Source organism: Desarmillaria tabescens (genome assembly GCF_030435595.1).
Source record: "Desarmillaria tabescens strain CCBAS 213 chromosome Unknown EV420scaffold_1, whole genome shotgun sequence".
NCBI classification, from domain to species: Eukaryota; Fungi; Basidiomycota; class Agaricomycetes; order Agaricales; family Physalacriaceae; genus Desarmillaria; species Desarmillaria tabescens.
In genome coordinates, this window is record NW_026848300.1 from 1,747,771 (window position 1) to 1,761,651 (window position 13,881).

Genomic DNA, 13,881 nt, shown 5'->3' on the forward strand with positions numbered 1-13,881 from the left:
TCGTCGAGTTTGGATGGCGAAAGGCTCCGTTTCTTTAGCAACGACTCTAGCCTGGTGGAGAGAGTGGGGTCACGCGACACATTGACGATAACGTTGGATGTGCGAGGAAGTAGATGCTCGATCAGAAGATGAACGCAAAGAAGTACAAAAAAGGCGCCCACCGGTTAAGCTCTTTCTCAAGGTACCCAGCAGGTCCGCTGACTTGCTTTTCCATAACCCGGAAATAGTACTGAGCAGATTCGCTCGTGTTGGAAGCTAGGAGTGCCTTCGCTTCTTCGACAACTGCCTTCTTTGCATCTTCAGCGGCGGCGAAGAATTTGCTAGCAAGGGCGTCAAAGTCAGGGAGGCGCCCGGCCTGTGGTTCACATGAATCAATCATGTCTTCGAACAATTAAGACGGCGCTTACCTTGTCTGTCAAACCTCCTCCGACTGCACGATGGGTGCCGCATTTCTCATTCAGGAAGTTGACGAAATCGACTTCGGAGCGTCCACCCTCGTAGCTTATGCCCTCCTTGTTATCCTTGGAGAAAAACTTGATCGTTGGGAAGCTTGTGACTTCATATCTCTTAGTCAAGTCGCTGTTTTTCTTGTCATCACCATCGACGTTAGCGATGATGCACTAGAAAACATGAATAACGGATCAAATTCGAGAAGAGTCCAGAGCGCACATCGCTTTCCGGTAGGAAGGTCGTTGCGACTGGTGAATTCCTAAGTTTAGTCAATTCAACATAGCAAGAAGAACGCCCACACCTTTCTCATATGCCGGCTTCATATTTTTGCAGTGACCACACCATGGCGCCTATAGGTATGTGAGAAAAAGATAATAGAGGAAACAAACACAAATGAACTGACAGTGAACGCAACAAGGACATTTTTAGTGGGATCCTTCATAAGAACTGAGTATTATGTATGACTGGACACGCCTTCATCCACTGACCATAGCGACTTCATCAAATGTTGAAATATCCAAAATGGGGTATGATGGCGGGGGAGGCGGCTTGATGCTCGACTTGACACCTGCCTTTTCGGAGATACTGTCGTGTATTCCTTGAGAAATTATTGCAAAGCAGACAAGAGACGATTTCATACAATGCAGCTAAACTGTCGAGATCGCGTCCACCAGAATAAGCCTCCTCTGTACCATCGGCGTTGAACCATTTCAATGCTGTAGCCAATAATTAGAATGGCACGGAGGAAACAGCCTTTTACTTACTCGGAAAACCAGTGACACCATATTTTTGGCCCAACGGCTTGCCTTCGCCATCAGCATCTACTTTGGCGACGTAGACTTTGTCTTTGACATGCGAGAATGCATCCGCGACTTGTTCATATACAGGTGCGAGATTCTAGTTCACGACTTAGTACCAAAATGAATAAGTGGTGGGAATAGACACGTACCTTGCAGTGACCACTAATAGTTCCACGTCTGTCAGCATGAGAAGCCAACCAAAGAGATTTCTGACGTACCACCAGGGTGCAAAGCTAGTGGTAAAAGGCCAGTTAGATACATTCAACATTGAAAGCGCTCGAGACATACAATTCGACAAGGCCAGGCTTTCCGACACCTACAACGTCGTCAAAGTTGCCAGGGTTTAGTTCAAGAACATTGGAGGCGCGTACTCCGGCTACAAAAGCCGTCGCAAATAGTGCAAAGAACGCCTTCATGATGGGAGAGAGGAAAGGAAAATGTAACTTCGGTCGAGCCGTCGGCCACAAGAAATATCTCCACGTCAGTTGATTGGTCATCAGAGGTACAGCTTGATGTTATTGCTGCGGGTCCTCACGGTTATTTTGTACGACTTCCTGTATGGTATTGTTAAAATTAAACAAGATTGACTCATCCTTGGCCACTATGAGAGCTACGATGAAGTTGGGACTTAGAGGAAGGTGCTCATGTTGGCCCCTGTCTTGCCACGTGGTTATCTAATCGATGTCAAAATCAAAACTTTTTTCCTCCGGTCCGTCAGCGGGCTGGCTCAGTCAGCTTCATCCACTTGAGTCAGCTTGCACTCGGAAATTTGCACAGCGCTTGCTAAGTGTTCACTGAAGAACCTTTTTAAAAACAAGCGTCATTACAAGACTTTCAATCTATTGTTATAATGGCCTCCGATACTATTCACCAGGATCCTGATCTCGACGATGTCGATACAGGCGATCAATACATAACCAGCGACGATGTTCTTGCAGAGGTACCCGATGATGGCGACCATCCCATGGACGAGGACGATGACGGAGAAGACGGCGATGTCGTCGGCGACCTGCCTGGGACATCCTCCTCTGGCGAAGACAACTCGGTGCAAGCCTTTCCCAATCACCAAGCATCCGTCTTTGCGATTTCCATGCATCCAACAGAAGCTCTCGCTGTATCTGGAGGAGAAGACGACTTTGGGTACATCTGGGATATCACAGACGGAGAGGTGATTGTCAAGCTGACGGGGCATACCGACAGTGTGACCAGCACAGCTTGGAGTCGGGATGGTGAGCTCATCGCAACTGGAGGCATGGACGGCAAGGTCAGGATATGGAGAAGGGTGGGGAAGGAAAACTACCGGACCTGGGAATTTTTGACAGAGCTTCAAGGACCTGATGAGGTCATGGTATGTTTTCCGATAATGATTGATTTCTGCTTCTGAGCAACCCTTCAGTTTTTGAGATGGCATCCTAAGGGTTCTGTGTTGCTTGCAGGCTCCAATGATTCTACCCTCTGGTTGTGGCAACGTGAGCTTTCTTCCTTTACTTTGCATATTTATTGACAATGTCGGTCCAGTGCCTTCTGGGAACACAATGCAGGTCTTTGCAGGACATACAGGGGCTGTACAGTGTGGGGAATTCACCCCAGACGGTAAGCCAGTGTGATGCAACGCGTCAAAATCATATAATGATATCTCTTCTCCAGGCAAAAGAATCGTTTCAGCTTGTGCAGACGGAACTTTGATATACTGGGATCCCCGGCAATCGACACCTATATTCAAACTGTCGGCAGATGACGCGCGCTTCAACCTTGATGGTATCACCTCCCTAGCTGTCAACTTCTCTTCAACACTCGCCGTTGTTGGAGGTGCCGCAGGAGGTGTTCGCGTGGTCAGTTTGAGCAAGGGTGAAGTCGTCTCTACTTTGGGAGGTCATACCGAAGGTGAAAGCATCGAGGCCGTCCAATTCATAGATCTAACTGGCAACAACACCGGACCTGGTATCGTCGCTACGGGAGCTACCGACGGCAAGATCTGTATCTGGGACCTATCAACGATGCGATTGCGAACAACACTCGAACACGAGGTATGTTATTGGCTGGTCAACGTCGCCACAATCGTCATAATGTGTTTCGTAGGATGCTATCACATCACTGTTGGCGTTGCCGCCCCCTAAGAGCCATCTTCTGGTTTCTGCTTCTGCCGATAAGACTTTACGGACGTGGGACGCTCGTACTGGCACTCTTATTCGAGAGCACAAGGGCCACCAAGGCCCAGTTTTGGGTGCGTCTCTTGGTTTGGATGGATCTGTAGTTGTCAGCGCGGGAGATGATGGCGTTTGCTTGGTTTTTACCACGGAAGAAGCGGAGGAACCTTAGAAAAATGTGCGCCTTGTTTGTAAGACAGTTTGAGTTGTTAAGGTTACCTCTGATTCTTACTCTCCCACAGGTAGAAGTGCAGATATATAAACTGTTGTAGCATTTATGAGTGGGGTGTTGCCTTGGTTAATGATTGACTTATAATCCGCTGAACAATTACTTTGATCTCGTATGTCAGCGTCCCGAATTCCATGAGCGACATGTGACGTCGTTTTGCCTTCATAAACTGTCGTGGTTGCAAATCATATACCCAGGAAGTCCTTTTCTTCGCTTCATCTTTCTTCGACTTTCCTTTAGAGCAGAGCTCTCATTAATCTCCTTCTCCACAGCCGCACCTAGTCGACGTGTCGTTTCCAGTCTTTATCTACACTCGTTCATTTTCGAAGATGAAATTTGCTGCTGGACGGTCGGCTTTGATTTTAACCCTGCCCCTTGTTGGGTATGCCTATCCAGTTTCTTTGCGAGCCGCTGGTAGAAGCTACGGCCAAAAAGTCTCTATGGGAAACTCCTCCAACACCCAGTCGGTTGGTGCCGCGTATTGTAAGTACCTCCATCCACTCTGTTTTCTACTTAGTTGATATCACTCTGCAGTCATCACAAATGAGGCCTCGGGAAATTTCGTCGTTGCCGCTGACATGTCCAACGATGGGACTCTGGTAAAATTTGACCATACCACTGAGGTAACATTTAGTAATTACCTACTTTATCCAGACCTTGCGTCAGGCTGTCAGCACTGGAGGTATCGGCAGTCATGGAGATGATGCCGGTGCAAACGGTCCCGACGCCTTGTTCAGTCAAGGCTCAGTTAAAGCTTCTGCATCGGGAAAGATCCTTGCGACAGTTAATGTAGGTTACAACCGGACGTAGCTTTACCATTGATCCAACTCTCTCACAGGCTGGTTCGAACACGATATCTGCGTTTAGCATCAACCCTTCCGACCCTACAGATATTTCAATGATCGGTTCCCCCGTTGGAAGTGGCGGGGAGTTTCCTGTGTCGGTCGCTATCAACAGTGCTGGCGATACCGTCTGTGCTCTCAATGGAGGCGCAGTGAATGGCGTCAGGTAATGAACATACTCTGGTTTCCTGACTCTGGGAATAACTGACGCCCACACCTAGTTGTTTTTCTGTCAGCGAGCAGAATGGCTTGGTACCTGTCACCGGCACTAATCGCTCGCTCAATCTTAACCAGACTACTCCTGCGACAGGTCCTGCAGGATCTGTTAGCCATATAGTCTTTTCGGAAGACAACAAGCAGCTCATCGCTTCAGTCAAAGGTGTACCACCGACACCTGGATTTCTCGCCGTATGGGACGTTGCTGATGATGGATCTTTATCTGAGTCTTTTACTCCCGTCGCCCCTGCAGAAGGGGGTCTTCTCCAGTATGTTCACCTGCTGTGTATTATGGGCCGTCATGAGTGAGCTAACAAAAGGTTCTCGATGACAATCATCCCGGGAAAGAACGCGATCTTAGCTACTGATGCTGGAATTGGCTTCGACATCTTTGACTTTAGCTCTGGTACAAATGAAAGCAACAAGTCATCAGTTGTCGCTATCGATGGCCAAAGCGCGACATGCTGGTCGAGCTTCAGTCCAAGTAAGTCATATTTTTCTGACATCATGTTGCCCATTTACTCAATTTGCTTTAAAAGATACAAAGAACTTCTTTTTGACTGATATCGGAACCTCTATGGTAACCGAAATCAATGTCGATAACGATCTTGTGGGCACTGTTGTTAAAGTAAGTCCAGAGTTCACCACGTTCCTACATCGCTGATACTCGTATTCCGTACAGCAATATAACCAAGGACAAGGAGCTGCTACGATAGATAATGATATCGCTTCTATGGGTAGCAATGAGTGAGCCTAAATATCATTTCCTCTCCATGACTCAAATCTTAATGTTTAACCCTCAGCTTCATGTACATCCTGACGCCAAACGTGACCGCTCTCAATGTGCTTTCGTTGAAAGCACCGGGAGACGCCCAGTTGATTCAGAAACTCGACATCGCAGGGCCTGCCAGCGCGGCTGGTCTTCAAATCAGTGAGCATCCCATCTGTATGTCTTCGTACTGTCTTATCTTGATGGGTCACAAGGCGCTTCTAATCTACAAGGTATGACTACTTTCATTGCACAGTAGTCGTACATTCTCAACTGTCACTCTGACCAATGTCGATGAGAGTTTTCTGTTGTGAATCCCCGGTTCTTTTCATGATACAAGGCAGTTAAAGTGAAAATTTTGCAAGTAGTCAAAAGAGTCTATGTACTGGATACATGTGAGTAGATACATACAGATTATCTGACTAGTAGGTTGAGTTGTAACGTAGCGAATAGTACGATCATGTAGCATAAATCACTGCATATCCCACTCTGCCCACATCGCAGGTGAGCCGTTAGTAACCGGCGGGTTGTTCGCCCCGAGTTCTTTTGTTTCCACCAGCTCCACTATGCGGTCGCTGACACCGTCTTTATCGTTTTTGGCGCCTCGCATCCCAACTAGAATCGTATCATTCGAGCTTACAGCAGGTCCGGAATACAAGAAGCGAATATTTTCGCCTTCTATAACCTGCACAAGACGGCCAGTGAGAATATTCCTGATTTCGATGAACTCCGGCGAAAAGAGGAGAAAATGAGCGCCACGATGGGCAAACGAAGTTGCCTGCGTTTCCCACTTGACATATGTACACTGACGGCTGGGTTGGCCGTGTTTTGTGATATAGCATCCAACACCTTGAAACGGGGAGTCAAGACAAAGACAGCTCGATTGGAGTGAACACCAACTATCATAGACGACCAGAAGCTCGTTTGCGTCACAACGAACAAGCCCTAGTGGCTTAGCATCCTCTAGGCGTGATTTCAGTGTTGTCATGACGGAATTATTTGCTGCGTCACTTAGATTGGGGACAACTGTCACTGTAGATCGTGCTAGGCTGGTCATGAAATCAGCAAGGCTGCTAAACGAGAGGACTAGATGTCACACACTTGGTTGGATCCAAGATGACTATCCCAGCATCAGTACATACCCCAATAGTCTTGACTAACGCCGTAATCTCGTGCGCATCTTTGGGAACATAACCAGCCTGAGAAGACTGTTAGTAAACTTATACAAACCTAAGCAGAGCACGAACATCACCAAAAGGACGAAAGGATCTTGCGGTTGTTGGAGAGTTGCGTCTTGGAGACATGGGCGCCTCTGACACATCTACAGCCTCAAGTACTTGAAGGCCGAGTGACACTTGCAAAAGCTTCTTTGAGGCGTATATGACTAGTAGTATGTGAGTCACTTCACGAACGAGAGGGTGAACCGCTTACTCAAGACCCGTGAGCCGATGTGCACTTGCCGAAAGAAAAGAACATTGGCGTCATGGCCTGCTACTTTTTCCAGTGAAGCTTCCAGGGTTTTCTGTTGAGCTTGACCAAGCGCCACTCGTGCAACAAGGTCGAGGGAATACGACGTTAGGACTGAATCGTGATGTACAAGAAATCTGTTGAAGGTCTTGTTTTCAAACGTCTGGACGGCAGCTATTGACGTCGGATTAGGATGATCTAGAACCTTCCGAAACTCTAGGGCGAGAGGTTAGTTTCAAGACGCGCACGAGAGGATGCTATTAACCATCCTTTCCGCGTAATGAGACATATATGCCTGATGTACAGCCAACGGCAAGAAAATTACGCCCTCCGCTAACTAGATATCTGGATGAGTTCTAACCATAGGATACAGTTTATAGTGACCAACCGAATGGCACTGCGCTGGTAACCTTACCAGTCAAATGCCCTCCCGAGATGTATTTCGGTCCCGTAACACGGAAGAAAGAGTCGGAGAGCGTCTGTGCATCGAAGTACTAGTATGATTTTATAAGTGAAAATAATAGATAGAAACGACGAGGTATACCATGTTTCCGTCCTGTCTAGCTTTGTTGACCCCAAGAGCATCAACAAGATAGTTGTACCACTTTCTACGTATCGAATCACTCAGAACATAGAGGGTATATCGGTGATTGACCCTACTTGAGGCGTGGTATATGGTGAAGGGATATACGGGCACGTTTTGGTATCGCAAACCTAAAACACCACCATCCTTATCGTATTCCTTACGATATTCAGGGGGATCAGAGAAGGATCCTAAACGTAAAAAAGACAGAGGGAGCGGCTATCTTAATTTTAGTAACCAGCTGAGACGCTGAAGGCATGTAGCTTACGCGGGAGATGAGATATCGTTTAACAACGGCATTCGGTCTCGTCTCTTCGCGGGTCAAAAGGACTGCATCTCTTTTAGAGAGAAATCAACCACAGCGAAATATAAACTTACAGAAATTGTCCAGAAGGGCCACGACAAGGTCGGTCCAAGACCCGGACGTTGATGAGCGGGCTCTTCGTGAAACAGGTCCAGAGTACACAAGTGTACGGCTGTCATCATACAGATCCATGTCCTATATAGAATTTTAGGCGCAGAGGGCTAGGATGAAGTATGACCCTTACGATCGTTTCGCCCTTCTGATACTGCAAACTTTCGCATAATGACCAAAATTTGACCTTACTCTCTGCCGCCTCTATTCCGGGCTGAGTGCTCTTTATGAAATCGCTGAAGATCCCTAAACTGATTGGCAGACTTTCCAAGTCTGGATGTCCGGAATCTTTCTCGGTCAGTTTCAGTATCTGTTCAAGGAGTAAGCTGAGACGGGGCAGCCTAGTTACGGAGCGCGAGAGGAAGGTGACCAAATCACGTTTTCGAATTCTCGGGTCGGATGACACAGATTGGATGAAAGACTGGTAAGAAGGGTTTCGTTTAAGTTCTTGTCGGTGACGAGACTCCGCTATAGGGTAGTGTTTGATATAGATTTCGTACGCAGACCTGAAACTAGGGTTCAAAGCGGTCTCCAGTATGATATCAGCAATACTAAGAACGAATGGATGCTGCTCGCGTTGGCGAGCAAAAAGAGCTGCTAAAAGTCGTTGGTGATGGGTAAGAATCTGGTTCAAATTCCCGAAAACTTCGGTGATGAACCGGGGTAGGATGTTTTCGGTAATGATTGGCGGGGAAGCAGTCCTCAATGGCGTTATGAAAACCTGGAATAAGCCGTTAATTATCCATAACGTACACAGATCGGGTGCTTCTCACATCTTGTACAGCCTCTAAGTCAGAGACATAATCGCGTTCCGATTTGAACACTTCAAATAATACGGACTGTCTTTGTACCTCTTTTTTTCCGAGAGCTTCTCGGGCCTCTGAAGGGACTAATTTATACCATTCTTGATCAATTTCAGGTAATTCTCCGGCTTGAAACTTCCGCAGTCCTTCTTCCGGTTCCAATCTGTCGCAGAAGTTAAGTATAATACTCCTCGGATACTAAAGTACACGTACGACAGATTAGAAAGTTGTTGAGTCGCGTTATCGGCGTCACCGTGTGACTGCAATCATATTCAGGAAGAAAACATTTGTTACAGGAACATGCACATACGCCAGCAGACGCGGTTTCGTAATGGTCACTGTCATCCGGCTGATCATAAGACGAAGCCAAAGATAGGTACGATTCTTCTCGTCGTAGGTGCGGACCATCACTGCCCAAAGCACTTCTGCTATGTCGATGCGAGAGCATCGATGTATTTCCGGGAGAAAGTGTAGCTCTTTGAGACGATGAACGAAATAACTGAGGTTCTGGGAAAGCAATAGGAGGTTCCCGTGCTTCATAAACTGTGCTGGCATGGCTAGGACTGGAAGATTGGGAACGAAGGATAGAATGGGGACGCGGTTCGAAGGCCCCTGGAATGTGTTGATCTGAGGTGTCCCACGGGTTGGACATATGTTGCTGGCCTGCCGCCGGCGTAGTAAGTTCGAATGCATAGGGTGAAAAAGGTGGTGCCGGGTTCATTGGCTGCTGGGAGCCTGGAGGTATGGATACATGGGGTCGCGAATGGTGATTATTAGAATACATGATAAATAATCGAGGAACAGCGCAAAATCTTGAGATACAGCAAGTAGATTCGTAAGATCGTGGCAGTTAGTGGAAGAGAGCACCGGCCCGGTCCGAGCACCGAGGGTCCTAGTACTTAATTGCCTGTGTTTGGAATTGAAGCTTCAAACAGCTTCAAACATCGCGTCAACAACGCGTGAAATCTTACCACCATGTCCAATTCAATACCTCCTTCCGCACCAGGGCCCTCCGTTCCGTTAACTCGGTCCTATACATATCATTCACCGACACCTACCGCAGCAGGACCATACATTCTGGGCGTAGATGAAGCAGGTAGAGGTCCTGTGCTGGGCCCTCTTGTGTATGGAGTAGCATACTGTCCAGTTTCATACCAGGATACCCTGGAGACAATGGGCTTCGCGGGTAAGGGGTGCTGTACAATTAATTATCCTCCTCCGGCAACTTATAATGTTAAATCAGACTCCAAAACCCTAACACCCGAGATCAGATCCTCATTACTCAACACTCTCACCTCTGATCCTGCCAATCTGGGTTGGTCTGTAAGAGTCATCAGGTATGTGTTACTTTCCTCATAAGTTGACGTACGAAGCCAACCTTCTACATTTTTAGCCCCCAAGATATTTCTAGTGGCATGTTGAAGCGACCTCCAACCAATCTGAACCAACAATCGAGAGATGCCACGATTCTTCTCATACGAGAAGTGATCGACTCAGGAATCCAACTAGCAGAGGTTGGTTGACTCTAGGTTGCTCTACAGTTTGCGTATCTCATTGATAGGTTTACGTCGACGCTCTGGGTAACACTAAAGACTATCAAGACTTCCTCTCGAAACGATTTACCGGAATACGCTTCATAGTAGAAACAAAAGCAGATTTCAAGTACAAGATAGTTGGCGCTGCCAGCGTTGGCGCCAAGGTCACCAGGGATGCTTGCATTGAGACGTGGACTTTCGAAGAGACTAACTACAAGCCGCCCATGGCGGAAATGGGTTCCGGATATCCATCTGGTACGTCTTTCTTTCCACGAGGACAAATGAAAGACTTTGACACTCAGTACATCCTGAAGATCCCAATACCAAGGAATGGATGCGAAATTGTATGGACCCTGTCTTTGGGTTCCCGAAGGTCGTCCGGTTTTCATGGGCAACCGCAAAAACGATCTTGGAGAGGGATGCGCACAGTGTGAAATGGTATCTCTTCGCTTTTTCTTAAAACCATCGCAAGTTTATCGTTTTGTCATTCAGGATTGATGAAGGCCAAGAATCGCTTATTGAATCTTTCCAAAGCGCTCAAGGATTGGACAAGGATCGTTGCATGGTTGCTAAAGACCTTAATCTCAAAAGCATTGCGACATTATGATCGGTACCCGACAACATCATGTACTATAGACATATACATTAAAGATAGGTGCCACGCAGGCATGTAGCAATGACACATCATCTAGTTAGCTGAACATCGTTACCGACGTTTTGAAGGCGGAGTGCCCTGAGCTTCACCATCTGCCTTCCTCTTCGTCCCAAACCCAAACGTAACCTTCGAACGCTCGGAGACTCCAGGTGTCCCATCCCTCGAAGATGGTTCAGCGGCAGAGCCGATCCTAGAGAAACCTGGTTTGGGCGTAGGAGAACCCGTACTACCAATCGAAGAAAAGCCGGATCCCAAAGCTCCCCCGTTTGCCAGGTTCTGCACCGCAGGTGCAGGTAAGGTAATGAAACCGGAATCTGCGGCTTGGGCTTGGGCTTGGGCATTCTTGTTGCTTTCCTTCTTCTTCTTGGTCTTCTCCGTTTTGCCTTTCGACAAAGGCTGTGTCTCGATGAAATCGGCAGCTTGCGGCACGGCACTACAATGTCATAAGATACCGTCGCAACACATCCTTACGAAAGACTCACCCTCTGTTACCCACGGAGAGGACAAAATGAGCCTGACCTGCCTTCTCTTGGCGCTGCAAAAAGGCCTTATTCATACTCAAAGGAGTGTCTCCGCTAGCCATCGCAGCCTTCTTTTGTTCTTCTGCAATCTTCTTCAACCGTTTCTCTGTCTTCATTTTCCCAGAACCCTTTCCATGGAACTTGTGAGACAACGCTTTCCATGCTTCCTTGGGTGTGAGACTACGTCCGTACTCGTCATAGTACACGATGTTAACATCAGGTTTGTAGTTCTTGAATGACTCCAGGTTTTCGCGGGCTTCCTGTTGTTCCCGAATACGATTCTCGTACTCTCGCTGTGCTTGGTCCCGATTACCTCCGCGTGACTGCAGTCTTTCCATCTCCCGCTGAGCAACCCGACGACGCTGATCGGCAAGCCAGAGATCTCGCTGAAGCTGTGTCCTTTCTCGCTCCTTCGCATCCGCACTCGGAGTAGAAAGTATGCCTTGTTGCCGCAGTATGTTCAGAGTCGATGCCATGCCGGAATTGAAGGTTTGCTCGGATGAAGTACCACCAACGCCGTCATCCACGGTTGCACTCTCAGCTTCGGTGGTTTTCAGGACATCTTCGATAGCGTTCAACATATCCATATCGTAATCGTCGTCGTCCTCATCCTTGACGGCCACTTCTCCAGCTTCCAACTCCTCTAAAGCTTCGTCTCCTGGCGCCATAGATACATCTCTTGATAGAGACCGTTGTTGACGACTCGATGATGCTGTAGCAGGTATGATTTCTTTGGGCTCCTTTTTCACGACAATAGGATTGTTTCCAACGGAGCGCACGAACTCTGACGTATCGTCAAAAGTTAGACCTTCCGTAGAGGCCGCTTCAGGATTCGTATCGTCCCGGTTTTCCGTTCGATCAATAACCATGTCTTCATCCTCCTCCTTTGATCGTTGAGCGGTGACTAATACATATGTCAGAAAATAGGCACACAACATTATGTTTCTGACATACTTTTCTTCGCCAACTCTTCAGGAGACAGCTTAGTGGCTTTCCGAAGTTTCGTTCTTCTTGAGCGTGCTAATGCAGCCTGAAGCTCGTCATCATCGACAAAATTCATGTCAAGGTCACGCGGACGCGGAATTATAGGCTTCTGATCGACATCCATCTCGTCAGCATCAGCTAGTTCAGTCTCGGCTGGAGCACGCCTGGAAGATCGTTTCTTCTTTGTCTAAAGGAGACCAATTGAGCGAAGCTGTAGCGCAGGAACAAAATAACACGTACCTTCGGTTTTTTGAAACCTACATCACCTTCTTTGAGATAGTCGCCAGTTTCTATATTTTCTACACAAAGAGTAAGGCACAATTCCAACAGCAAAAAGTAGGGGACCTACTGTCGTAGTCTATGGACAATAATGCTTTGTTAACTGCCGCTGCCGCTGCATGCTTCTCCTCTTCTTGCGCTGCCTTCTTTGACTTCACTGCGCTTCCTAGACGGAAACCCTGGGGAAAGGTCAGTCTTTGCACAGAGACAAGGATGGAGTACTGACCATTTCTTGCGAACCTTCAAGTTCTTCGTCGTACTTGGACAGAATAGAGCGTTTCATCCCCTGCTTCCCACCCACAAATTCCTCGTCGTCGTATCCTGTGTAATCACGCTTCTTTATCTTTAGTTCATTACGCTTCTTAGTGGCCTCTGCCTCCGCCATTTCAACGTTCTGGAGTTCATCCTCTGCGGAAGTATTAGGAAAACGGAAGGGCAGCACAAGTGGGGAAACCCACCTTCATTATCCAAAATTCGACTATCCTTCAACGTGAGTATACGATCCTCACCCTCTTCCATGGCGTCAAGGTCATGGCTAACTTTAAGGCCAGCGAGATCACCTGGGCAGCAAAAGGGCTAGTAAGCAGGTTATATAAACCACGACATGGAATACTCACGTTCAGTGTATTCTTCTCCCTGATACATCTGGTCCAAGTTCTCTAATTCTTGCTGGCGCTTCTTGGCGAGTTCCTTTTCCTTCTTCTTACTCCTCTTGATCCATTTTAGAGTATCGTCGGTATCGCCATCTGCATCACCAAGCGTCGAGCCTTTGAGGGAAGCATTGAGTTCCCGTCGATTTCTCACCCTATGAAAGACGCATTTATGAGCATCGATGCATCGAACCAATTACACAACAGAAGCGATGTTTCTATGAAGGCCACCAGGGATAGTAGGAACAATATTGGCAGTCTAAGGAAAGAAAACTCACTTGGCTATTCTATCCTGAATCTTCCTGTAAGCAAAAAAGAGTCTCGTCAGCACTGAAAATTAGTTAAAAAGCCATGACATTTACTTTGTTTCGCGATCCTTGGCCTCGCGCTCTCGTTGTTTCGCATAATTGTCTTCTGCCTGTTTTTCCTTGTCGTCACTTGAAGCCTTGTCGTCAGTCAGAGGCTTGAGACCAAGAGATATACGGATCTTGTTGGTCTCCTCCAAGCTGATGCTTTCCTCCATGGACATGCTGGGC

The 13,881-nt window shown here is 47.4% G+C and overlaps 6 protein-coding genes across 6 annotated transcripts; 3 read left to right on the forward strand and 3 right to left on the reverse strand.

Annotated features, from left to right (window-relative positions):
- Nucleotides 1-121: 121 nt before the first annotated feature.
- On the reverse strand, nucleotides 122-1,747 carry EV420DRAFT_1634055 (protein disulfide isomerase; the record flags this gene model as incomplete). Its single annotated transcript, XM_060476266.1, has 11 exons — nucleotides 122-355; nucleotides 408-620; nucleotides 670-698; nucleotides 752-800; nucleotides 854-886; nucleotides 939-1,035; nucleotides 1,091-1,166; nucleotides 1,215-1,347; nucleotides 1,400-1,412; nucleotides 1,469-1,483; nucleotides 1,539-1,747. 11 exons carry the CDS (start codon nucleotides 1,745-1,747, stop codon nucleotides 122-124), a joined length of 1,101 nt encoding a protein of 366 aa, XP_060339429.1.
- A 227-nt stretch (nucleotides 1,748-1,974) lies between these two features.
- EV420DRAFT_1495766 (ribosome biogenesis protein Sqt1) lies at nucleotides 1,975-3,844 on the forward strand. Its single transcript, XM_060470859.1, has 6 exons — nucleotides 1,975-2,598; nucleotides 2,647-2,719; nucleotides 2,769-2,843; nucleotides 2,898-3,277; nucleotides 3,330-3,575; nucleotides 3,640-3,844. Exons 1-5 carry the CDS (start codon nucleotides 2,101-2,103, stop codon nucleotides 3,567-3,569), a joined length of 1,266 nt encoding a protein of 421 aa, XP_060339430.1. The 5' UTR covers nucleotides 1,975-2,100; the 3' UTR covers nucleotides 3,570-3,575; nucleotides 3,640-3,844.
- EV420DRAFT_52999 (uncharacterized protein) lies at nucleotides 3,817-5,819 on the forward strand. The gene is made up of 10 exons (XM_060482485.1): nucleotides 3,817-4,109; nucleotides 4,161-4,225; nucleotides 4,281-4,415; nucleotides 4,465-4,634; nucleotides 4,690-4,953; nucleotides 5,005-5,168; nucleotides 5,224-5,312; nucleotides 5,367-5,431; nucleotides 5,488-5,615; nucleotides 5,669-5,819. Exons 1-10 carry the CDS (start codon nucleotides 3,956-3,958, stop codon nucleotides 5,710-5,712), a joined length of 1,278 nt encoding a protein of 425 aa, XP_060339431.1. The 5' UTR covers nucleotides 3,817-3,955; the 3' UTR covers nucleotides 5,713-5,819.
- A 106-nt stretch (nucleotides 5,820-5,925) lies between these two features.
- EV420DRAFT_1258664 (uncharacterized protein) lies at nucleotides 5,926-9,505 on the reverse strand (the record flags this gene model as incomplete). The annotated part of the gene is made up of 14 exons (XM_060466907.1): nucleotides 5,926-6,302; nucleotides 6,354-6,502; nucleotides 6,555-6,652; nucleotides 6,701-6,837; nucleotides 6,885-7,136; nucleotides 7,186-7,253; nucleotides 7,305-7,414; nucleotides 7,465-7,722; nucleotides 7,772-7,833; nucleotides 7,882-8,002; nucleotides 8,052-8,639; nucleotides 8,692-8,884; nucleotides 8,935-8,981; nucleotides 9,032-9,505. 14 exons carry the CDS (start codon nucleotides 9,503-9,505, stop codon nucleotides 5,926-5,928), a joined length of 2,934 nt encoding a protein of 977 aa, XP_060339432.1.
- A 154-nt stretch (nucleotides 9,506-9,659) lies between these two features.
- On the forward strand, nucleotides 9,660-11,126 carry EV420DRAFT_53173 (ribonuclease H-like domain-containing protein). The gene is made up of 6 exons (XM_060482486.1): nucleotides 9,660-9,907; nucleotides 9,965-10,058; nucleotides 10,115-10,235; nucleotides 10,283-10,511; nucleotides 10,571-10,694; nucleotides 10,749-11,126. The coding sequence occupies exons 1-6, from the start codon at nucleotides 9,697-9,699 to the stop codon at nucleotides 10,861-10,863; spliced, it is 894 nt and encodes a 297-aa protein (XP_060339433.1). The 5' UTR covers nucleotides 9,660-9,696; the 3' UTR covers nucleotides 10,864-11,126.
- EV420DRAFT_1616193 (SART-1 family-domain-containing protein) lies at nucleotides 10,963-13,874 on the reverse strand (the record flags this gene model as incomplete). Its single annotated transcript, XM_060475096.1, has 10 exons — nucleotides 10,963-11,344; nucleotides 11,394-12,336; nucleotides 12,387-12,603; nucleotides 12,657-12,715; nucleotides 12,766-12,874; nucleotides 12,922-13,103; nucleotides 13,154-13,255; nucleotides 13,313-13,500; nucleotides 13,624-13,647; nucleotides 13,708-13,874. The coding sequence occupies 10 exons, from the start codon at nucleotides 13,872-13,874 to the stop codon at nucleotides 10,963-10,965; spliced, it is 2,373 nt and encodes a 790-aa protein (XP_060339434.1).
- Between the last annotated feature and the right edge of the window lie 7 nt (nucleotides 13,875-13,881).

Coding starts and splice junctions, on each gene's coding strand:
- EV420DRAFT_53173 (XM_060482486.1), top strand. CDS start 9,697: ATGTCCAATTCAATACCTCCTTCCGCACCAGGGCCCTCCGTTCCGTTA. Junction 10,059..10,114: donor TGGTCTGTAAGAGTCATCAG/GTATGTGTTACT, acceptor CTACATTTTTAG/CCCCCAAGATATTTCTAGTG. Junction 10,695..10,748: donor GATGCGCACAGTGTGAAATG/GTATCTCTTCGC, acceptor TTTGTCATTCAG/GATTGATGAAGGCCAAGAAT.
- EV420DRAFT_52999 (XM_060482485.1), top strand. CDS start 3,956: ATGAAATTTGCTGCTGGACGGTCGGCTTTGATTTTAACCCTGCCCCTT. Junction 4,226..4,280: donor TGTCCAACGATGGGACTCTG/GTAAAATTTGAC, acceptor TACTTTATCCAG/ACCTTGCGTCAGGCTGTCAG. Junction 5,313..5,366: donor TTGTGGGCACTGTTGTTAAA/GTAAGTCCAGAG, acceptor TATTCCGTACAG/CAATATAACCAAGGACAAGG.
- EV420DRAFT_1495766 (XM_060470859.1), top strand. CDS start 2,101: ATGGCCTCCGATACTATTCACCAGGATCCTGATCTCGACGATGTCGAT. Junction 2,599..2,646: donor AAGGACCTGATGAGGTCATG/GTATGTTTTCCG, acceptor GCAACCCTTCAG/TTTTTGAGATGGCATCCTAA. Junction 2,844..2,897: donor TGGGGAATTCACCCCAGACG/GTAAGCCAGTGT, acceptor TCTCTTCTCCAG/GCAAAAGAATCGTTTCAGCT.